The sequence below is a fragment of the Mobula hypostoma genome, chromosome X1 (genome assembly GCF_963921235.1).
Source record: "Mobula hypostoma chromosome X1, sMobHyp1.1, whole genome shotgun sequence".
NCBI classification, from domain to species: domain Eukaryota; kingdom Metazoa; phylum Chordata; class Chondrichthyes; order Myliobatiformes; family Myliobatidae; genus Mobula; species Mobula hypostoma.
The window spans coordinates 20,600,933-20,625,706 of record NC_086128.1 but is presented as its reverse complement, the minus strand read 5'-3'; the positions used below and the strand labels follow the sequence as shown (position 1 = coordinate 20,625,706).

The 24,774-nt window shown below is 38.2% G+C and overlaps 1 protein-coding gene across 8 annotated transcripts in view; it reads left to right on the top strand.

Moving 5' to 3' along the window:
- LOC134340554 (vitamin D3 receptor-like) overlaps positions 1–24,080 on the top strand; it is a 209,761-nt gene extending 185,681 nt beyond the window's left edge. For all 8 annotated transcript variants that reach the window (XM_063037942.1, XM_063037943.1, XM_063037944.1 and 5 more), the window contains 3 exons: positions 2,155–2,303; positions 7,183–7,299; positions 9,119–24,080. In XM_063037942.1, the coding sequence (XP_062894012.1) occupies positions 2,155–2,303; positions 7,183–7,299; positions 9,119–9,381 (529 nt within the window). In that variant the 3' untranslated portion in view covers positions 9,382–24,080. The remainder of the gene's footprint in view (positions 1–2,154; positions 2,304–7,182; positions 7,300–9,118) is intronic.
- Positions 24,081–24,774: the final 694 nt, after the last annotated feature.

Sequence of the window (24,774 nt, the reverse complement as noted above, 5' to 3'; positions counted from 1 at the left end):
TATTCTTTTTTATTAAATGGTGGTAATAACAACCTATATATTTATGTCTTGTTTTTAAGGATCAGTTATGGCATTGAGCGGAATCACTTGATTGTGGGCCATATGCTGGCAACCTTTGACTCTACATTTGGCTTTCATTGCCACAGCTATAACTGGGACATGTTTTGAGTTTCTATCAGTGTAAAGGATGCCCATCTCCCTTTTCTACCCAGACGGGATATAAGGTGTTGCTCCTCCAACCTGAGTGTGGCCTCATTGCGACAGTAGAGGAGGCCATGAACTGACATGTCGGAATGGGAATGGAAAGTGGAATTGAAATGGGTGGCCACTGGGAGATCCTGCTTTTTCTGGCAGGCGGTGTGTAGGTGCTCAGCAAAGCGGTCTCCCAATCTATGTCGGGTCTCACTAATATACAGGAGGCCACACTGGGAGTACTGAATACCAATGGACATACTGTATACTGTACATTCACAGATTCAACCAAGTCACTGCACACAATACACTTTGCAAATGATCTTGCTCAATCATTTAGAATTACTGTATATATATCATGTGTGAGTCAAATGTGCGCAAAAATTGGCTGCTATTTGTTGCATTAGCAATGACCGCAATAAAGCTAATGTAAGTCAGCAATGTTTCAGAAATTGTAAGAGCTTGCCTGTAAAATTTCTAATGTTTAATTTTGTTTTGCTAGCACTGTAACTTATAATGACAATGAAGGAGCTGTCAAAAGTTGATAGCTGACCTTTGTCCTGTCCCCCTTGAGCTCTCCTTTTTCCTTCTCTTCTATTATTGAGCACTGAATAGAGCTCTGTGTACCAGTGCAATAGAAATTCAGTCATGTAACAGGTTATTTTTCTGTGGTATCCCAATTCCAGATTTTGTTCCAGGTCCTGTGAGATGAAAAGCATAGAAGGCATTAGCATGCACAATGATGCCTAATATCATGTGACACTTGTGTACTCTTGTACCTTTACATTCAAGGCCCACAAACAATGTGGGCCTCGCGTGTTGAAGAATCTTGAACCAAAAAGTCGAGACCTGCTCTGGCAATTGTTAAGGTGGACCCAACCTTATTCTGTGGTCACCTGCCCCATCACTACTACTTATAATTCCCAGAGATTCAGTTCCAGCCACAGCTTTGGAGCTTCTTCCATGCTGACTATATCCTCATACCCTCAGACTGTCTCCCTGAAACTAGCTCCCTACCCTATGCCCACACCCACCTTCACCCTCACAATATCCATCCCTCTCTCCATTTGGGAACATTTGTCCACATTTTCCTTTCCCGGCACCACTCACAGCCCACTAACCAACTAACTTCCTATACAAGCTCCACTGTCACAATGGCTGGACCTTACAGATGAAGCCTTACTATTAGATGGGTTCTGCATTGAACAGTGCCTTGGGCTTTGTATGTAGTAAAATACCATCACTGTGCAACTGCAATCATTCAGCCTCTTGCCTGGTTGTACGTACACTAGGTGTTGCCAAATTAAATTTTAACATTACAACAAAGACCATTCTTACCTGCTGTTTCCACACACTTTCCAGCAGAGGGACTCAGAGATCTTCTGCCGAGCCTATGGGCACCATTACAGCTGCCTTAGCTAACTCTGCACAGGATCAACACTGGAGCTCTACTTACTGATACAACTCTGCCCCATTCTCTATTAACTTCAAAAAAGAATAAACACTTTTTTTTGTATCTGTGTTTCGGTTTTACAAGTCATTGTGCACAATGTAAAGTGGTGCTCAAAAAAAAACGTTGCATATCGGAGCCTTTAATTTTGGCTTAGTAACTACCCATGTCAACCTTATTTCCACTTGCTCCCTGTCGCTTCCACCCCCCCAACCATCTTCCTTCATTCTACTCTGTTCCAGATGTAGATTATTGTGCATACCCTTACACTCTGTGCAAGATATAGACTACAATTTCCCTGAAAGGTTGGAACAGAATATCAAATGAAAATTAGTTAGTCAAGGAGGCCAAGATACAAAATGGCCATCAGCTGAGAGGAAACAAAATAATAGAAAAATACAGGAGAAATATCAATAAAAAATAATACTAAAATTTATCAATAAAATGTTAATGTACAACAAAAGTACTGACGCAGAAATATTTAATAAGGATAGAACTTATTCAATCTGCAGGGAATTGTCTGCGGATGACCAAATTTCCCTTCTGAAGTCAAGTGCAATTGAAATTATTATGCTGCGATCAAACCAATCCTTCTCATTGGACGATATGTCCTGGAACTGTGGAGATGATTTCAAATATAATGTAAATGACGTCACCAAAGGTAAGCAATAAAAAGAACTAAAATCATATTTATTCTACACCCTCCATGTCTGACTGCAAGTTTACTTAATAGGTTCTGGTAAAACCACATGCTGAGCACCCACAGTGATGCTAGAAATGTGCAGTGTCTCATTTGACGTAAAGCCTGAGGACTTGCACCATTCTAGTTTAGTTCCCACAAAATAAAGTTTGGTATTTAGCCTATCATTGTCAAAAATGTCTCTAATCATTTAAAGAATTGGTTAGATTAATCAAACAGAATATTAAATATTCAATTAATTTAACATGGTCTGCCTCATTTTTTATGTTGCTCTTTACTACAAGAACATACGTGTGCAAGGGAGGAAAAACAGGGGCAGAGACATTTCCAAAAATCACTCCAAAAATGTATATTGTACTGTAATGCAAAGTCATGGATTAGTGTTCACCCATTACATTAAATGTATGCATGCATATATATGCCTCTCTAAAAGCTGGAAATTTCAAGTGTTTCCTACTTCATAATAAGTAAAGAATCTGCTGAAAATTGGTTACCAGACTCTGCTTATCGAGACAAGTATAAAAAAAGGTATGGGATCTAATTTCTTGAGGTAATTGCTGCTGGTTTGTGAAAGTTTTCAATCCTCAAGATGCATCCATTTGCTGTGGCCACACAGATTGTTTGATCTGAACTGAGCCGGGTGCAAGGCTGTAGATCCTGGGTGCTAGTCTAAGTGGGCAAGTATCCAACTCTCAATTTCCTTTGGAGAGTTCATGATTATGCTTGAAGTGGGCGTAACCATTTCTTCCACCCCAAACTTCATCTTCCAAACAAGTCCTTTGCATCAAAAAGGACTTGGAATCCTGACAGAACTTTGGAGTCATCATTTTGGTATATCCTTGGACATATAGTAGAGAAAAATTAGTCAGGTGCTTTCTAGGGCACAGGATAACAACTGATCAATCCTGTGCATCGTTTGAGGGGAGTTTCCTTTGGTCATTACTTGCAGCATCAACATCAAGAAGCCATTCCAAAATAACAAGGACTAAAACTTAAATAACACCTGTAATGGCATGTAAAGAAGGCAATGCAATATGGGCCAAGGAACTTTTTTTGTTTAAGACAAAGGCTGGACCAATGGTCAAGGTGAACATGGTGTGAGAGATCCATATGGAGTCCCTCATGGCTTTGGTTAGGCTCAGTGGATGGCAGGGGTGGCTGTAGATCTAATCGCTGATCATGTGGTGGTGGAATACTGTGGGATCTGCTTTAGCAGGAACATTTTGCATTGTCCTTGATTTATATAAGACCATAAGACATAGGAGCAGAATTAGGCCATTCAGCTCATTGAGTCTGCTCTGCCATTCCATCATGATTGATCCTGGATCTCACTCATGTGGATGATCTCAAAATCCCAGGATCACTTCCTTAGTTTAGCATATCTGCTGTATGAAAGGTCTTGAAGGAAATTAATTATTGCCTGCATGGAATGTGCAGTAAGTCCATAATTTTTCATTAAATTGAATTGCATGGTGCATATTAACAGAGTGCTATTGGCACATTTCCTGACTTCAATGAAAATAGCAGGAGGAGGAAGTCTTCACCCTCAAGAATAAAACCATGTTAGTATTAGCATAAGATGAATAGGCGCAAATTAAAATTCTGCACACTCACATTTTGCATCAGCGGCAAGGTAGGATCTATTTGGTACACCGCCTGCAAAAATAAGAGCTGCTGTAGTTGAGTTGGCATGCCTGTTAACAGCTTTAAAAATCGTGCAAATACAAACCATGATTGCTGTGCTTATAATCATGTTTTCATTGGTTGTTTCCTAACTGCCAAATTTCAATTTGCCAATTATTTGCAGGTTTATCAAAGGTGCTCACACAGAATCAATGTGCTTTTCAGTTATTCTAACAAATCCATTTTCACTGAGTTGGCCAATTACTGGAATCTAATGCCCCTTGATAATGAATTCAATATAAATAATGGGAAGATCACACCAATCTATCAAAATAACATGGAAGGAAGCGAATGTGAAAGTTAGCTAGGTAACATACTATATCCCACTCCGTGCTGTCTATTCAATCTTTAATGTGCTAGCTTTGCCAGGGATAGAATTTCTAAGGTGTTCCATTAACATGGATCACCTCTGAGTCCAATGCATAATAATCAACACATTACTAATAATGCACATATTTTAATCAAAGAAAGTATCTTTTTAATCCTACCTTCCAATCATTATAATAGATTGGGTACCTTTTCCATAGCATTATCATTTATGCAGTGGCATCTCCACAGACTATGAGGATGGGTATACAAGAAAACTAGGGGAAATCTAGCAGAGTGCATGCAGTGTTAAGTTGAGTCAAGTGGTGAAAGCTATGATCCCAATCACAAAGGATCAGGTGAAACATACAATAGACAAAGGACATCTCTATCTATTTACAGGCATTTGACATTGACTCTTCCTGAGAAGTATAGTGATTAATTTTGTATATTTATTTTGAGGCCAAAGCTATAAATGCGCAAATGCCTAATCTTAATTATGCTCAATGGAATTACTCCTCCATATACAACATAGAAAATAGCATTATTGTTCTTGTGCTGCAATCCTGTTCATTTCATTTGGATATATAACGTGGCAGGAAATGCTCTCATCTGCCACCTTGGAGTGAAAGATCTCCCAAAGGGATAATTCATTTTCAGATACTGGAGCATCAATAGTCAAAGACCATAACTAATTCATATGTTTGCTTCAAATGTTGCTGATTGTGTGATATTGCAAGCTGGACCATATTACCTTTGTGTAAACTCAGATATTTCTGAATTAATTTTCCCTTCCTCAGTACCCATAAGTTAGTTAAAAAATTCAAGACAATGAAGGAAACATAATTCCTTAATTAGCAACCCCGCCCCCCATCAGCGTCCCAAAATCATGGAAAAGAGCAAATGTAGGAGACTAATGCCTTCAAAGAGTTCCCTCCTCCCTGGGACATCTGACCCCAGAGATATTTTACTTCATGAAGTGCCCGATGAAAGTGACAGCTATTGTATTAGAAGGCCTGTTTCTCATCTGTCCTTCCGGGGCACCTACTAGTGACATAAATGGAATATTTGCTGTAATGTTATACCACGTGGGTCAGTTCTACAATAGCTGATTTCAAACATTATATTGCACCTGGGGGGGGGCGCGGGGGGATGTGATGGTATGAGGGATTACAGTTCAGTGGTGGGGTCCTGAGGCAATGCGTCATTACTCACTTGTATATTTCTCATGGCAAGGTAGTGGAGGATCTGGATTTTATTAGGAGGGGTGGTAGGTCTAAAAGAGGAAGAAACTGAAGTAATTATCAACCCAGCATTGGTAAGGGGCTGGGGTTGGGTTGGGTGAGAGGTAGAGTGATTCCAATGCCCCAGCAGTGATGCTGGGGATGAAGGGAAATGAAAGCAACCAGAGTCCGGGACTTAGAGGAGCAGCAGATCAAAAGCTGGGACAGATTGTAGGACTGAGATCAAAGAATCCGCTGCTAAGGATTGGGGTGGGAGCTTGTGGGTTTGGGTAGGCTGCAGATCAAAGTCTCAAGGAGAAACCTAGAGATTGGGAGTTGTTGAATGTGTGGAGGGTAAGACCATGTTAACCTCCAAACAAAATGAGTATCACGGAGTGAGATCATATTTTGAGTCCCTGATGTGGACATGATATCAGGCTCCAAAGATGACCCATGACAGCAAATGCCTGGTCAAGCTTTCCAAGTGACACTTAAATGACCTGCTGATGATCATGATCATCCTTCACTCATGGAAATATCAATCTTCAATTGTGTAATGCTAAAATAAAAATATTCAATTGAATATACAGGCTAAAATCTAATTGAATTCCAGCTGCAGCCGTTACATTTTTAATCATCAATTTTATTTTAGTTTCTTAGAGCATCACAATTTTACATCAATTCATACAGAGGATAAAAAAACATTCACCCCAACCAAAAAGGCTAATCCCATAGCCACCTAAAATCTATGCCCGACACCTCCTGGTTATTGACTTGTTAGCTGAGGGAAAAAGTTCCTTTGTAGGAGGGTTTAGTTAGTGCAGTAAAAGTCCTTACAGGTTGTAATTTGTGTGGTGTTCTTAATGGAGAATTACTAAGAATAACTCAGAGTTTCCACTAAAAGATATTCTTACACTTGAAGAAAAGTTTTCTCTTTACTCTGTAACACATGAAGCAGCCAGCTTGAAGATTCAGGACATTTTAAAATGACTTTTAATGACTCCTGATTCACTTTGCAAAGGTACCATTTGGAGTACTTCTCACATCTTCCACCATTGTTTTTCACTACATTTGATTGCTGCATGCAAGTATTTCATTGGTATATCTGCATGTATCCTCTAGAGGAGTCCACATTCATAAATGCTACAGCTTTGCTATATACCGATTATGTGTGGGAAAACAATAAAATAAAAAGATGGATAGTCAGCATCCATCTTTATAATGATTTTCATACACCAGGCATGTCCTTTCAACATAAAGGTTTGTAGATTTGAGAATGGGTTTGATACAAAAATAATTTTGAAGCTCGCATTTCTGGGTTTGCCATCTGCAGATATGCACCTAAGTTTCACTTTTCTGGTAAAAACTGGCCAGTGAAATCAAACTCTGTACAAAACTGGAGCAGCATCATCATGGCCCCATTTTGTGTGACATTCAGTGCATGGATCTATCAAGCTGGGTATTCTTCCTATGTCACCTGCAAGAACAAAAATGATTACAACTCAAAGCTATTTTAATCTCCTACCATAAAGTTCTAAGAATGAGGGAGAAAAAAATGCTTCATGATTTATTTTACCTGAGTGTATTTAGAAATTTTCCAGAGATTTTCACTTTTGTGTCCTTTCTAGCTGGTCATTCAATGGAGTTGCTGGAGCCACTGGTAAAATTTCAGGTTGGCCTAAAGAATCTAAATTTGCATGAACAAGAACATGTTCTACTCATGGCCATCTGCCTCCTTTCACCAGGTAAGGACAGCAGCAATGCTTTAAAACAAAACAAAATTGTCACTATAAAGGCAAAATGAAAAATAAAGACAACCTCCCACAGAGGTTCGGTACCTATGCAGACCATTTGTGGTAATGACTGCCAGTCTTTGTACCTTATTTTCTTTACTCCGCTTGTACAACTTGTCCGTGCCAAGTGAGTATGAAGTATAGAGCAATAATTTAGCCAGGGTTCCAGCTCCTGTCATTACCCAGGTGTAAACTGTTACCTTCACTCTATTGATCTTGCCTTAATTGTAAAATTAAGTCCTTAATCTAGACCAAAAAGAAACTAACACCCAGTCTGCTTTCCCTGCACTGACTCTGCCTTTCCTTCTTGTAATGTCAGGTGTCTAGCTTCACTGAGTTGCCTTGCTAAACTTAAAATTAATTTTCTACCTTCTAAATTACATTTTTGTCATACCACTTGAAAACATAGGTTTCCCAACTCTTTTTCTTAAAAACCTAACTCCAGTGTCAACTTTTACCTGGGTGGAGTACCCTATTCCCCACTCCATCCCAAACAGTAAGAAGAACACGTGCTGAATTTAAATGAATACAGATGATGCAGCAACTATTCCAAATAGTCACTGCAATATCAAATTATCATGCATTGCCAACAACAGGTTGGTTCAGGTATCCTGCCTGAAACATAATTCGTACTTGAAAGCCAAGTTTCGGTTTACTTGGCGACACATAACAAAATAGGCCAAAGTTAGCATGGTTTTGTGAAGGGGAAATCTTGCCTGATAAATCTGTTGGAATTCTTTGAGGAAATAACAAGTAGAATAGACAAAGGATAATCAGTGGATGTTGTTTACTTAGATTTTCAGAAGGCTTCATGCTGCACATGTGGCTGCTAAAGTGTTACATTATTTCCTGGAATAAACATTACAGGAAAGATGCTAGCATCAAAGAAGATTGGCTAATTGGCAGAAGCAAAGAGTGGAAAGACTGGTTGACTTTGCTGGCTGGTGGCGTAGTGGCATTAGTGCTGGACTTCGGAGCAAAGGCTCCTGAGTTCGAATCCAGCTGGCTCCCTTGCACGCTTTCCATCCGTGCTGGGTTGAGCGTCGAGCTAGCAACTTGTCCTCGTAAAAATAAGAAAGCCTGCTAAAAAAACGCCGTCATGACAGCATCGCGATGACTCCACTCAGAGTTAAGGGCTTTCTTCTTCTTCTTCTTCTTCTTTCTGGTTGACTGCCAGCGATAGTGGTGTTCTTAGAAATTTGTGCCAGTTGTATGAGAATTCTGGATGCATAAATCCCAGATAAATAAGAGTTTACTGCAATTACATTTAAATCGGCAGTCCAAAGGCAATTAAGTACTTTTGAAGCATCATCATCACAATAACCACAGATTCATAAAATTGTTACAATGCAGAAAAAGCTAATTCAGGTCATTGAGGGCATTCCAGCTTCTAGCAAGGTTAGTCATTCCCATTCTGTGTCCCCTGCTCAGCAAAATCCTGTGGTAATGACCTGATTGATGTTTTTTAGATTGGTATTTTTTTGGTATATATTAGTCAGGGCACTGGGCTACTGCTCTTCTTTGAATAATATCATAACTAAGTAGAAACATGGGGCATCAGTTTAACGTCTCACATGAAAGACAGCATCTTTGACAGTATAATGCTCCCTCAACTTGCAGTGGCATGCCAGCCCAGAATACGCATTGGACCCCTAAGCATGAGAATAGATTTCACAACATAACTTATTCAAGATTGACACTATCATCTTCTTTGTGTTTATGTCACTGTGAAATCTGTTTTATGACCTATTGTTCGTGTCTGCATCTCCAGATCGTCCTGGATTACAGGACCGTGCTCAAGTGGAGCATATTCAAGATAGGCTGTCTGAGACCTTGCAGATGTACATTCGGGTCAAGCATCCATCCCCTAGTAATCGGTTGTTGTATCCAAAGATGATCCAGAAGCTGACAGACCTCCGGAGCCTGAGTGAGGAGCACTCCAAACAGTACCAGTTTCTGTCTTTTAATCCTGCACATACCATGCAACTCACACCACTTTTGCTTGAGGTCTTTAATAAAGAAGAAGAGAAGTGAATCACTTTCTTTCATTTCTAACTTACTTGGTTTGCACAGGGTAGCAGGCTTGGTGGTGCATCCACAGCATTTCCTTTGAAAACTAAGAATCCAGTCATTAAATATGGTACTGATTAAGCAATTCTAAATTATTAAACCACTGACTTAAAGAGAGAAGAGGTGGGGTGGTATTTGCAAAGTTCTGAAATAATTGCCACCTGCACAGATGCTGTACAATGTAAACTCAATAATAATGGTAGATTTCTCCCTCACTGATACATACTTTTTACATGCGACTATACAAGAGCAATGATAGGAAATATGGTAAATATTGATTTATTATTGTATATAAGCTACATGCATCTGATATGTTAACTAGCCACAATATGAATACTGTGACCCATCATTGCTTGCAGCACGTAACAAGTATGTGCAGTTATTACAAGGGAAAAGTTTACCATTAAATGAAAAGAAACCTGCAGATGCTGGAAATCTGAAATAAAACTAGAACCTGCTAGAAGTACTCAGCAGGTCGGGTAGCATTATTCTTCAGAACAATAAAAAAAAACATTTTTTGCTAGCCTTGGCTATGTTGCCCATAAACTTTAGAAAGGAAAGACTTTTTACAGTTACATTCTTAATATTTAACTTTTTAGAAATCCCGAAACATAAGTTAGATTCAGAGGAGGCAATTTTCCTTCTCAAAGACAAGAGAACCAACATTGTCCATCCCTTATTCAGTACAAACTACTACAAATATCAAGTGCAGCTTTGGAAGCTTGTACTATTTCTAAATGCCAGCAAAAAAAAAATACCTACCTCTTGGTCTCCAAGTGTTAGGACATGTTGGTCACTGGTGATGACTGAAAGTAAACTGATGTAGTAATTGTTATAATCTGCACTTCTGAAGTCCAACTTAAAATATAGTTATATAATGTATAATTTTTTAAAAGATATTTCTAATACTTAATTGGGGAGTTGCGGCTGAAATCTTGGGAGGCTCTGAATGTCCTCTCAGGTCACCAGTATTTCTACACACCCTTGGGAAGAAGGGCTGAGTTTTCATCAACTTTTTCACAAAACTAGATGTACACTTTCATCAAATCTGGATCATATATCACATGATGCCAAACACTCTCTTATTTTTATGATTTCTATTTAAAATTTTCAGTTTAGATTTTCCTGCTTTTCAAGAATGTATCCTGTGAATGTTGGTTTTTAAACTCAGAGATTTTTGTGTTCAGTTCCTGCTTTGTACTGAATTAGTTAATCCACTTATGGTAGGGGCATTTGGTCTTAACACCTTCAGCTGAAAGAGAGGTAAACAATAATGTCTGCTCCTGATAAGTGTAGGTCCAGCTGGAATAGCATGTTGCTGGATGAAGACTTGAGTCTTATAATATTTTCATAGTAGAATCTCCAGTTGCCACTAACCATTTAGACTAATTCAAAAGCAATCTCTTGAGTTATGCAGTGCAAGGCAAAAGGTGACTGTAGAACTGTACCCCCATGTGAGTACACACCTTCAGATAAGGGGTAAAAATTATTAGACAGGAAGAATACATATTGCTCCACTTTCCAATGATTGGGGAAGCAATTAATATTTAAAATAATTCTCTCTTACTGTGGATTTTACAATGACCTGGAAATGCTGCGTGACATCAGGCTGACCTGTCAAACAGATTGTAACCTTATTGTCTATGCTGTATATTGCACAATATGCACTCACTCTATATGTACATAAAACAGTTGTAGTACTTAGATTTGCTTGTGAATATCCCACCCTGTCAATCAGCCAGAGTTCCTGTGCAGCAGCAGGCATTCTATGCACTTATTCTCTGGAAGCAAGTAACATTGTTTCATACTCAGGAAACCGCATTCCCTTCAGGTTTTAAAGAAATAGAAATGTTTAGAGATCTCTGTTTTGACCTTTGTGGTATATTCGCTTATATCGAGTACTGTGCTGAATTTAGACTCGGGGAGTTGAAAATATACAAATAGGTACCCTAGTGATTTGAATTTTAGTAACTTGCAAAAGACAATCCTTCCTAGCCAGTGTCTAACTGGCTGATGCTTACATGGGTGTCCTGCACTTGCTCTAAACTTTATTTTTGAAATCAATTACAAATGATAGATGCAATGATTCTTACTGCCTTAAATATTGAAAAGGGAAATTTGAAATTAAAATTGAATAGAATGTATGAATGACATCAAGAAATTGCATTTACTTGAGTAAATAAACAAACAGCACTTATCAACAAATAGGCAAATTTTTAAGCATTATTGGGATAAAAATGATTCCAGAGTGTGTGATGACAACCCTGGGAAGATGATTCATAACTGGGTGAAAACAGTTACTGGTATATACTTCATAATGGATCTCTATATCATTCATGTAAAAGTATACCATGGGCAAGAAGCAGCTTTTGAACCTATGCAAGCTGACAGTTAGGAAAAATGACTGCTTTATTTCTATTGGAGCATGTTTTAGGATAACCTCTGGAGGCTGTATTATAATGGACATTGACTAGAAATTCAATCACGTAATGAAAAGAGTTTTTCCTCTAGAATGAAATGCAGTAGCAACCATTTCTAGATCATTTGCAGGAATTCAATCGAGCATATCCAGTTCTGAATCATCCTTGCATCTCTGACGTGATTTTTTCCATTATAGTCATGCACAAGATCCACGTGCAGCCCTCAAATGGCTTTAACCACTCTAGCCATAATTCCCCCAACTCCCAAACTGCACTAATTCCTTCCCCTCTACCCTATCCCTATCTATACCAAGACTGCAATCCACCCAATCACCTACTCTCCCTCCAAACCTCCCCAAGTGTCCTGACCACCCCTTCGATCTTTTTCCTCACTGACCACCGCTGCAGCTCTCAACCACTAGTCACCATTGTTGGTGCCCCACTGCTGGATTCACATGAATTTTTAGGCTATAGGTAACCTAATTCCAGCACAAGATGACGAGACCTGTGTGAACCATTCAAAAGTAGCTGAGAATACATGGTTATTTTTTCATCCAGCATGCTTTATACTTGGAAACTGACATTCTGGGTTGGGAGAAATAAATTTACCAAATAAAAATAAGGAAAGTAAATTTATATTTTGTAAAATGTATAGTTTTATCTTATACAAAAAGAAAAGTATATTTTCTAGAAGGTTGTTATTATTGGGTAAAATAAGAGAGTTTTACTTTAAGAGCAGAGCTTTTTATCCCCTCCTCCAAAAGTAACAGAGCCTCTGTTTATGAGCTCTGTTCTGTAGGTGTAAAAATGTGTAATGTTATTTCTGATTTAGAAGATATTTGTTCAATGTATATGTAAATAGTATCCTGCTGCATTGTTCATGGCTTGCTTGACTACAAAGTTCATAGTTTATGCTGATGATGGGCAAATCTGCAATTGAATTGTAATGAAGTGGTGCTTTTTCTTTAATGTCCTGGTCACATGTAGATACATCTGTTCCTAATGAACTAACAATAATCCTTCCACATCCCTCTCCCAAATATTACACAACTGTATCTTTATTTTTTAAAACGTAAGAGAATTTATATTCTATTAAGCCAGGAACTGCACAAGTTGTTTTCATAACTTGGCAGAGTAGGAATTTTTTAAATGACTCATTTGCCTATTGCTACATAGATCTTCTTCTGCTAAAGTTATTTTTATAATGTTAATCCTTTGGGGGATGTCTGTATTGCTTCATTCCACATCTTCTTACCACACAACAATACAGCCCAGCTCAATGAGATTTAGAGAAATCATATTAAGTGCATTCATATTAAAGTGAAGAATGTCACATATGATTCCCTATTTAAATTGATAGCATGAGACTTATTCAAAGTAATAAAAGGTGAATTTAAGATTTTGATCAGAGTATTTAACATGGGGATTCCTGGAGGGCTATAATTCTGAAATCATTTAAGAAACAGTTGCAATCTGCATTGGGGAATAACTTTGAGTCTTTTTACATAAATGATTTTAAAAGGGTCAAATGACATTCCCTGTCTCTCGGTATCTTGTGATATTACATAAAGCTGCAGAATCTTTTCCAATGTAGCAGTTACTGTTATTTCTTCCTTGCATTGGCTATCTTTTCCAAAATTTGAAACAAATTCTCCAGTCTCACTCAAGGAATAATTTACCTCTGGACAAAATAACCGATATTTTAGTAATTTAATTTGCCTTGTGCTAACTTTCTAGTTTCCTTAAGTGGGCTTTTACCTCAAGTTACCTCCTACTCTATAAGAATGGAAAAATATATCTCATTTTTATCTATCGCCATAGAAGCCAGAAGTAGAATTTCATTTTATCTATGTGAATACTCACAAAGTCCTAAGTTCTGCATTTTGCACTTAATAGTGTAGGCATATTTTTGGCATATTTAATTCCTCTTGTGTAAAGACCAAGGAAACCAGTAACTTAAGAATAGGATTGATTGTATGTATGGTCTCTGCTTGCCATTATACAAAGAGGAGCCCAAGTGCCAGCTTAAGGAACAGTTTGGTTGTTTCATGCTGTTTCCTATCATCTGTCAGATTCACATTCTGATGTAATGTTGAACATATATAAATTCACTAAACCATCACAAATATTTTGTGAATTCAGTTTATTTGCAGTCCAAGGTAATGCCTTTGACAATGCCTTGCTCCCAGCTGGTACTTTGGCTATTTCACAAGAGGGAATACTTTGTACTTTCTCTGGAACTTTACCGATCCTTCCCAGTTTACACAGATACAGCCCGTACATACGAAAGAACATTTGGGAGACTGATGGAATGGATTTACCAGCTGCTGTGAGTCTGTAGACATCTTCTGCATGTGGGTACTGGCTTTGCAGCTGCATTTCCATCCTGCAAACTGTTCGGGTTACGAACAGCTCACAGGAATGGAATAGAGATGACTAGTTTAGTATATGAAGAATGTAGTAACAGGAGAAGATAGATTTGTATTATCCTTTGAATGTTATGGTCCAACCCATTTAAACCACATGTTCAGTGACTAATTACTTTGCCTCCCTTCGTATCACAAATAACCAGTGCCAGAATGCAGGTTCAGGAGTATTATGCAAGAGTGTATAACACAGCCTACTCATAATATAAGATATATTAATGATAAATGACTTCTGCAGAACCTGTTAAACTAGATTATACTCAAACTACACTAGATGGAAGATGTAGATCACATGACACTGAATAGATATTTTGTTCTTTTGGAGCTGGGATGGTGTTAGGAAGTATATTTTTAGCAATTGCTCGATCATCTGCATTGCTGATTATAAGGAAGTTAATTATTTGAGCACAAGTTTAATAAAACAGCACATAAGTGTTCTGACAAGCTCCAGCTGCAATCTTATACACCTTCCTCTTTAAATAACATTAAAAACAAAAAAACAGCAAAGCCAGAAGAATAGAGAAATGTATAGTTGCGTCCTTGACTGGGGTCAGTGGAGGGGATTTTTTTTACCCCAAGCCATAAGAGTCGCATATTCTGTAGGACTCCCAAGATTTTCATTGAACTGCAAAGATAGCTTCTTTGATAATTAAGTAAGACAGAGAGCCTCGGCGCACAATAATGAATATTCTTCTTTCATATTAGATGTTTACCTTTAATATTAAGCTCTGCAAATGTATCTTGATTTTTATTTAATGACGACTGTGTGCATATTTTAGTTATCGCACCCACTATGCACTCCAGAAAGGAAGATTTTAGGACAGTGTTAAAATGAAAAAGAACCACAGTGCTACCACCTATCTTGTGTCAAGTGCCTTAATTTTAATCATTTTATGTGGAACATGGTGGATTTCCATAAATCAACCTCATCCATATATTGTTAGATACTAAACTCACATTGAACTGTTGGCTCATGCATGAACTAAACCTCAGATTCTTTTCTTGGAGCATTTGGTCTGCACTATCTGCCACCTTAACTATCGTTTAGACTTTGGCCAAGTAATATAATTTTAATTATTTCCAGCTCTGCAACTGATTAAGCTAGTCCATTATCTGAGACCTAATGCTTCAACCAGTACAGTTACATATAAAATATTTTATGGCACCTGTAAAGTTGTCTGTGTTCTGGTCTCTTAAGCAATATTGCCAAAGCATGGGTTACCCAAGCGTTTGTTCTGTTGCTCCTTATTGAACGTCATTGCTAAATTTGTCTATATGACAACAGTGACTATATTTCAAACTTTAATCATTGGCAGTGGAGCTGTTTGGGACATTGTACTGCATATTTCAACTGCGTTTAGAAATCTGCCAACCAGAACTAGTGCTGGTTACAGGGAGATTGTGGAGAGGGAAAAGGTTATTAGCTTGGTAGGACCAGGGCAAGTTTGGTGAGAAAAGTAAGAGGCCCAACTTATTAGGTGTGTGGTTAGGCAGAAAGATCAGAACTGGGGGAGGTCTACAAGAAAGATTGCAGTTGGGTGAAGGGATTGGTGGTATTTGAGGAGAATATATAAGAAAGAGTAAGGCTGGGAGGGGTAGGATGGAGTTTGCACCCTGCATCATTTTTGTGTGCCTAAAGAGACATGAGTGAGATCTTGGGTGGGAGGGGGTGAGTGGGAATGGTGAGGAGTTCAATGTGTTGGGAAAAATGTCCAAAACGATGCAAAGTAACTTTGGGATTTACAGGCATCCCAATCCAGGACTACAGTGATAAAGCCTAGTTATCCTCGAGTGCCAAATGATGATCGTTCCTGGAACAACATGATCCAAGTTCCCATATGATGCTCCAGAAAGGGAATTGCACAAATATTCACCCTCTATGTAGCTGACCTGAAAATCAAGTTGGGCACACAAAAGTAACTCACACCAGGAAAGAAGGTTCAGTTAAATTTATAGTGATGAAAAAAAAATTCAGAAACAGTTGATACCACAATTTCATCTGGATAAAATTAATTTTCAATCGCATTATGCTGAAAAAAATGTCTGCTAATAATCTTTTTCTGATCTTTCATTCACATCTTACCGCAGGATCACTGACTCATATGCTGCTCATACAATACTCATTGACTTGATCTGTTCCTGAACATCTGATGTGAACTTCATTTTGATTAATTTGCAATAGGTGCTCAGTTATTAATTTCTTAGATGTTAATCAACATACTATTAGCTACCAATGATTGATGCTTGCTTCATGTGACTATTGCTTTGGAGACAGATTAATAGTTCCTAATCTTAATTCTGAGTTTGAGTTACAGTAATTGAGATGCATAGAAACAGCCCACTGTGTTTGTGCCTACCATTAACTACCCATTTACACTGATCCTATTCTAATCTCATTTTATTCTCACGTTCCCCTCAACTACCTACTCCCTCCTCCTAGATTCTACCACCACCCACAGACTTGGGACAGTTTACAGCAATCTGTTAACCTACCAACCTGCACATCTTTGGGAAATGGGAGGAAACTGGAGCACCCAGGGGAAACCCATGCAGTCATTATGAGAATGTGCAAACTCATCAGTCCAGATGAAGGGTTTCGACCCTAAGTATCAACTGTCCATTTCTTTCCATGGGTACTACCCGAGCTGCTGAGTTCATCCAGTGTTTTGTGTGTCACATTTGGTCATGAATCAAATTTCTGGCAGACGGCTCTCCCAGTAGCCACCCATTTTAATTCCACTTCCCATTCCCATTCTGACGTGTCAGTCCACAGCCCCCTCTACTGTTGCAATGAGGCCACACTCAGGTTGGGGGAGCAACACCTTATATTCCGTCAGGGTAGGCTCTAACCTGATGGCGTGAACATTGATTTCTCGAACTTCCTGTAATGGCTCTCCCCCCTCTCCTCCACCATTCCCCATCCCCTTTTACATCTCTCAACTTATCTAAATACCTGCCAATCACCTCCCTCTGGTGCTCCTCCCTTTTGTTTCTTCCATAGATTCCCCCTTCTCCAGCCCTGTATCTCTTTCACCAATCAACTTCCCAGCTCTTTACTTCACCCCTCCCTCCTGGTTTCCCTATCACCTTGTGTTTCTTCCTCCCCTCCCTTCTAACTCTGTTTCCTTGTCTTTTTTTCTCCATCCTGCCAAAGGGTCTTGGCCCAAAACGTCGCCTGTACTCTTTTCCATAGATGCTGCCTGGCCGGCTGAATTCCTCCAGCATTTTGTGTGTTTTGCCAGAAGAAATTAATCACTGTGATTCTGTAGTGTACTTTTCACCATTCAGCATTCTTAGCCTAATCAGGTTGGAATTGCACTGTTTTCAGAGCAGGACCCAGCCAAACATTAGGAATTTGACTTAGGAGGGGTTTCTTTGCTTTCTCTTCTTCATATCACTCGATATATTCACAACTTGACTCAACACTTGTCACACCCTCCCCTCCTTCCACCATCCACCACTTCGCCCCAACCAGCCGCCAATTGTGGACCCAGACCCTAATGTGACATCTAAGCCTACTTAACTTACCAATCACAAGTCCTTCACATTCCACCCACCCCACTGCTGCCTATTTACTGAAACTTGAATACTGCAAAGTTTCATCAAATTGGCTTTAAGCTGTCAGAAGGCTTGAGTTACCAAAAGCTCTAGAATCCTTCTGCCTCATACAAAATATAGTAGTGAATTACAAATGCAGATGATTGGGATATCACCCTTTGGAATGTGGGACAGTTAGAAGATACTGTGTGAAATTATTAACAGAAATTGAAATATTAAATTGATACGTATCTTACAGCATTTACAGCATTCACTCAGTTTTCCTTGCAGTTTGTTCTAATAGTGATGGCACACAGATGTCTCCATCTTTACGTTTATTCACAATATAATCTGATAGAAGATCATCTGTCACTCACTCCCTCAAAGTTCCTTTCAGGCTACATGTTTGAGTTTAAATATATTTATTCTTGGCACTATATGTGAATAAATTGCCATAGTTGATCAAAATCACATATGTTTTGAGGCATTGTTATAGATTAAAGTTTGTGGAAATAGAATTTGTTCCATCGGCACCTACTCCCCTGCAAAAGAAACAGCCATTAATACAATGTAAGAACAAAGATGATTATCAACCTGGAAGAAAACTCTTGGATAACATCTATATATTTTTTTAAAATGCTGTAAAGCATTTGTATCATCGAGATGTTGTGACAATACACTTTATATAAGAAATTAAAATAATCTGTAGTAATCTGCATAAAGTTAATTGACTTAATATTACTCAATATTCTAAAATAATTGACAATATATTAACACAATTCCCATTGGTCATCCTGTTTTGACTTCATAGAATTCTTTGATTTCACGTACATTTTGAGTAAGTTGACAATTAGATCCAGCAATTAGACATTCAGTTTATTAATAAGTGAAATAAATAACCTCGAAATTAAATGCTTGAAGAAATGAATATAGTTAATTTAACTTGACTGAATAGTCGTCTGGGAAAATAAGGGTGGATTTCGCTGAAAGTGACTTTTGGCGATGAAGTTCTATTTACTACTGTCAACTGTTAATATAAGTCGGGGTAAGGGTGCTGCTGGTAAAGTGCAATGTATAAGATATAATTTGTAGAATTTTATATTAGGATATTTGTGTCTGTTACATGCTGTTTTAACGGAATTATTACTCCTATCACAATGTTGCCTTAATGAAATAAAGTAACTTTTAAATATAGACTTAGGAAGCAATTCTGCAAAGAGATTGAGATGGGATGGGAATCTTCAGATGTTTAAGGAATATCAAAATTGACTAGTTAAGTATATCTTTTAAAATATTCCTCATTCTTTTCATACCCCTGTTCCATGGGACCTGTTTTTTGTTTTTTTTTAAAGCTATATGTATAGTCAGAGAGATCTTGGACTGAATCAGGTCAAATGATTGTGTTTCCATTCCTTCCTATGATTGTATATGGTGCATGTAAATTAATTAAGAATCTTGGACTCCAACATGGACCTGAGCTAACATTGAAAAAGAATAAGATATTCTCTGTACTTGATACTGAATTCTCACTTGATTGAAATTAATGATGCTTAGTAAATGTTCTGTTTTTATATCCATTCAAGGGATGTGGAGTTTGAAGGCTGAGCCAACGTTTAATTGCCCATCCCTAGCTGCCCTTGAGAAGGCAGCAGTGAGCTGCCTTGTTGAACTACTGCAGTTGTCGAGGTGTGGGTATACCCCTCGATACTGTTAGGAAGAAAGTTACCAGCAACAGTGAAGGAATGGCGATTAATTTGCCTGTAAGAATTACAGTGCAGATTTGTATTGAATTAATCTAAAATTTCCAGTCTGTTGATGGTAACATTAAAATATGCACTAGAGAAAATAGTTGTAATGTTACACAGTGTGAAGTTCTGGTTGAAACAGCCTCTATTTCTCCTGAAGCCAGCTTGCTCTTTCCTCAAGCACATATCAACAGCATTTGTAATCCATTGGGCAATGACTTTGGCGAGTATCTTGCTGGGCACTGACAAAAGTGTGATGCCATGCCAGTTGTTGCGATCACTTAGTGCTCCTTTCTTGAGGATCCTAACAATGACCCTCTTTGTCCAGTCCTTAGGTACTTGTCTCCATTCCCTGATGTGGTTGCAGGATGGCTGCTGCAACTTTTGGTTCAGCTTTGAACAATTTGGCTCTCAAATTGCCATGTCCTGGAGCTTTGCTGTTCTTTAATGATTTAATTACAGCAACAATCTCTTATTTCTTGGGTGGATCTGTGTTGATGTTGAGGCCCTCTGTTGCCTCTTGTATGTTAGGTTCTTCCTCTGGTGGTGGTCTATTCAGTAATTCTCTGAAATACTCTGTAAATCGTGCTTCTTGCTCTTTCTCAGTTGTCAAAAGCAGACCGTTCTTGCCTCACACGGGACCACAAAGATCTGGCCTGGAACTTTCCACGTACCAGTTTTGAAATCTTGTATATATTTACCTGGTCACCTTGATTGGTTGCTTCTTTGGCCTGCAGTGAAGTGATTCTTCCATGTAGACTCTCTTATCCTTTCTTACAAGTCTCTTCACTTTTTTGTTAGCTAGTTGAAGTTTCACCTTAAGTCTTATTGACTTTGCATCTAGCACTTTCTTAATTTTCCGTCTTCCTTCTAAGGCTGCCCATGTTTCCTGCTGCATCTTTTCTTTGTTCTTCTTTCCAGCTCTGTATCCTAGACAAGCCTTGCTGCTGCTCTCCTTGAAGACTGAAGCAGTCCATTTCCACATTGTGTCAATCCTGTCTACTGACACATCCTCCTCAAGGTCTTGCAAGGCCTGGAATCTGTTCTTAAGCTGAATGGTGAAGGCAGATCTTACACTTGTGGCCTTGAGTGTCTTAACTTCAAAACGTCGTTGTACATGTGTTCTGGTCCCAGTGCATCAGTTTGAGTTTCATCCTTGCTACAACAAGGTGGAGATCACTTCCTGTTTCTGCCCCTCTCTTCATCTTTAGATCCTGCAAGGATTGTCACCACATAGTATTGATCATCAAATGGTCAATCTGGTTCTTGTCACATCCATTGGGTGAGCACCATGTCAGTTTGTGGATTTCACGGTGTGGAAAGAGGGTCCCTCCTATTACCGGATAAATACCAGTAGGTGTAATGGGCAGTAAGAGAAAATGTTTAGACATAATTATTTTGTGTAGAAAATGAAAGCAACAACATACATACCCATTCACTGCTATCAGTGGCAATCCGAGAAGTTTGTGTTTGAAGTCAGTGTTTTGCATGCTTTTAAAAATTGGGAATGGGGTTAACAAATATCACAAACAAATGATTATACATGGGAGAGAAGCTGAAGTAAGATTTGATGTCTTACTCATTCATAGAAATAGAATTCAAAGATCATTGCCTACACTAGATTTTTTTTTACTTCAAAACCACTCAGTCCATATTTTTATAGAGTGGTTGGAATCTGTAGTATACTACCTGAAGGAGTGGTGGAGACAGATATTTTCACAACAGTAAGACATATTTGGACAAGATATTGAAGTCTATGGACAATAGGATTAATATAGATAGGTGTAATAGCTGGTGTGGATATGTAGGGCCGAATGGCCTCTTTCTATGCTGTACAGCTCTGTGATTCTGTATTTCAAATTATTTGCATATTTCCTTAATTGTTTTACTTTGCTGAAAATTAATTTTAATTTGTTAGGAATCTTGATAAAAATGTGAATTTCTGTTCTAGTGGGTTGGTAGTTCAAATCACTCAATCAGCATTGAGATTGAGGGAATTATTCTTGGTAGCCCTACTAATGAACTTCTTAATAAGCTACCAACTAATGAAAGATACATCAGGAAACATTATGCAAATCATATAGGTAGGTTCCAATTAGTGCGAGAAGTTGCTTGAGAAACTATGATTTCTGGGAAACAAAAACACCAGTCTGAAAGCTTTTACACATATCTAGTATCAGTACAAATTGTGTTGCTTTTATAAGGAAAAGAAATGGACAGACAGAAAAAAGCAGCAGCACACTCTTAACCACTGCAGGCCTCATCAAATCACATGCGAGTGTCAGGGAAATGTGTGGTCATCATGTTCTGCAGAATTTGATTGTCCTGCTGAGAACTGAAAATTGTGTACAATCTCTACGCTCCATGAGGAGAGAGGTTGGCCCTATCCAACATAAGAATATTAAAGGGCTGCTCTTATGTAATAGATGGAATAAGAAGATGGATGTACCAATAACCTACCTCACACATAATGTGAAGGAATTGGATATCTGCATATGTCAGCACTACCCATTGTATACTGTTTGTAAATACACTGACAAGCCATTATTAACTACTTCAACTTGCATAGGAGCATTTAGGTATGCACCAAAAGAGTATGTGTGCTTTATCTTAGATCGGATTATTGACACTTCAGCTGCCATGCTAAGGAATGTTTTGGCAGCTAATGAGGCCTGCACAAATCGTGCAAGATGAATGTTTAAAATCCAGCTCCTGAAACTCATCCAACCTTGGAACAACATGATTCAATATTGTCGCTGACAAATAACTGTTCCTTGTGGGTGATTTTTTTAAAATATCTCTGTCCGAGCATAGCCATTGAATCCATGGATCTTATGTTCAATCTATGGTTCACAGAACCTATCGAACTCATCTATTACTACAGGTGTTAACTTCAGCTACCTCTGGGTATTTCCAAACCACACAATAATAGATTTTTTTAATGTCACCTACCCCTTCATGGATTGATTGTCATTCTTTGTCTTGGCTCTCTTTAGTTACTGACAGTTGTCAAGTATTTTTGCAGAGGAGCAAACTGCACAACTGACCTTTTAGAGCCTCAATTACACCATTCTCTAACTCCCAGTTGTCTTTGGCTTTTTATGTTTCCTGTTATTCTGTCAATTGTTAAGGATGTCATACTCCATTATGAGTTTGCACTTTTAAGGATAAGGAAAAGTATAATAGTTAAAGAGTATGATTCAGTGGAATGTTCTTTGTAAAAAGAATCAGTAGGCTATAGCATCTTCAACTTGGCCCTAAATTCCCTAAAGTTCAAGTTGGAGACTGAAAACAATCAGTAGGGTATGATGTTGAAGATTCCCTGCCTCCTAAAATTATATTGAGAATATTCATTTAAGGTAATCCAAGTTTACAGGATTTCATAAAATGTGATTCCAGTACTTGATAACTTAAACATTTGGAAAGGATGCGTGGTGTTTGAATCAAATTCAAAATCTCCAGTTCTCTCTAGCCTCTAAGATGTTAAACAGTACCTCAGCATCGAGTTTAAATCCCTTGCGGTCATTTATATTGAAGGAGAGGCCACAGCATCAAAAATGGAAGAATGGTCAGGGACAATCCTCAACCCTGATGGTTTATTGGATAAATAATTCTATTGTACTGAGCCAAATAGACCAGGTATAATCCTTGGTCTCTGTTGAAGTAGCTGCTCTTATCAGGATTAATTGTGACATCACTTCAATTGACTGCTTAGAGGGACAAGAAATGAGTCAGATTTCTAGTTTGTGTGTGTGTGAGAGAGAGAGAGAGAGATTCATGTGTGTTAAGTATAGTCTGCCATGACCCACTGTTGAATAGTCTACTGACACTGCAAACTTGTACCAAACTCCATTACAAGTTAGCACTTTTAGGAAGGGTAGGGGAAGGTGGTAATTGTTTAGGAAAAATATTAGACAGAATGTTCTGAATACTAAGAATTGACGAGCTATAGCACCCTATTGATTTCAAAGAGTGAGTTTGACTTTAGCTTAAATTTATAACTGCAAATGTTGGAGATTTTTAAATTCAAATGTACTCCTCCTTTTCTGCAAATACAACTAAATTAAAAATATTATTTATAGTTTTCAATGTTAGAATCCTCTTGTTTTTCTATATTATTTAGAAAAGAATCAAAATAGTAGATGCTGGAAATCTGATGTAAAAACAGAAAGTGCTGAAAAAAGATCAGTTGAAAATCTGTGGAGAGAGAATGTTCAAAAGCAATGACTTTGTTTTCTTGCATGTTTTCTTCTGCATTGTCACTTCAACTTGCAAATGTTATAGTTGTTTTGTACAGTGTGTGAAGGTTCCCAGCACTCTGCAATTGATATTGTTATTACTTATATCTATTAAAAAAAATCTAGTTTTCAATTGATTGGTTTCACACTTGAGTCCTTTCTGATTTGAGCCAAATTGGTTTTGTTCATTTTAAATTGTTTTTACAAAAGTGTCGTTGTATTTCCTTCATGTTTTGTTTCACTTTATTGTAATTCTTTATAAAGAATTATTGTACAGAGAATGTAATTTGAAACTCTAGTAAAGATATATGAAAAATATATTTGTCTCTTTTTGCTTTTTTGACTTATTCATAATTTTAAAGTTGCTTTTCCCTTCCTCTGAGTTAACTTTATTTTCAATTTGTCCTCATTACAACAATGTTTAGTTTTAAGGACACCATTTCTGGGTCTGTGGCAGCTTACCAGGACTCCTGGTTTTACATCAGCTCTGCTTTTAAATGTTTAAACCACTGTTGATTCATCTGAGCCCACCTGAACACGACCTGAGCCCATTTTATTCTCCCCACCTTCCCATCCACTTCCCCAAGGTTCCATCACTCATCTACACACTGGTGGAAATTCATAGTGGCCAAGCTGTACATTTTTTTGGGATGTGGAAAAACCCAGAGGCCCATGCAGTCACAGGCATTACATGCAAACTCCACATAGGCAGCACCAAAAGGAAAAATGAACCCGGGTTGCTGGAGTTGTGAGGAAGCAGCTCTGCTACTTGTGCCGCTGTTCTGCCCCTAATCCTGATGACCCATTGTTGTCATGTATCACGCTCCAAAGAGAGCAAACAACAACTTTATCTGATGCTTGAAGGTATCAATATTCTGCTGAACACAGGGCCCATGTACTGAGCTTAATTAAACAGATTTAGCATGAGAAAACTCACATAAGTCTTTCTTTCACAAGTTCCAACTTCTTAAGTGTTGTGTTTGTGAAGGAA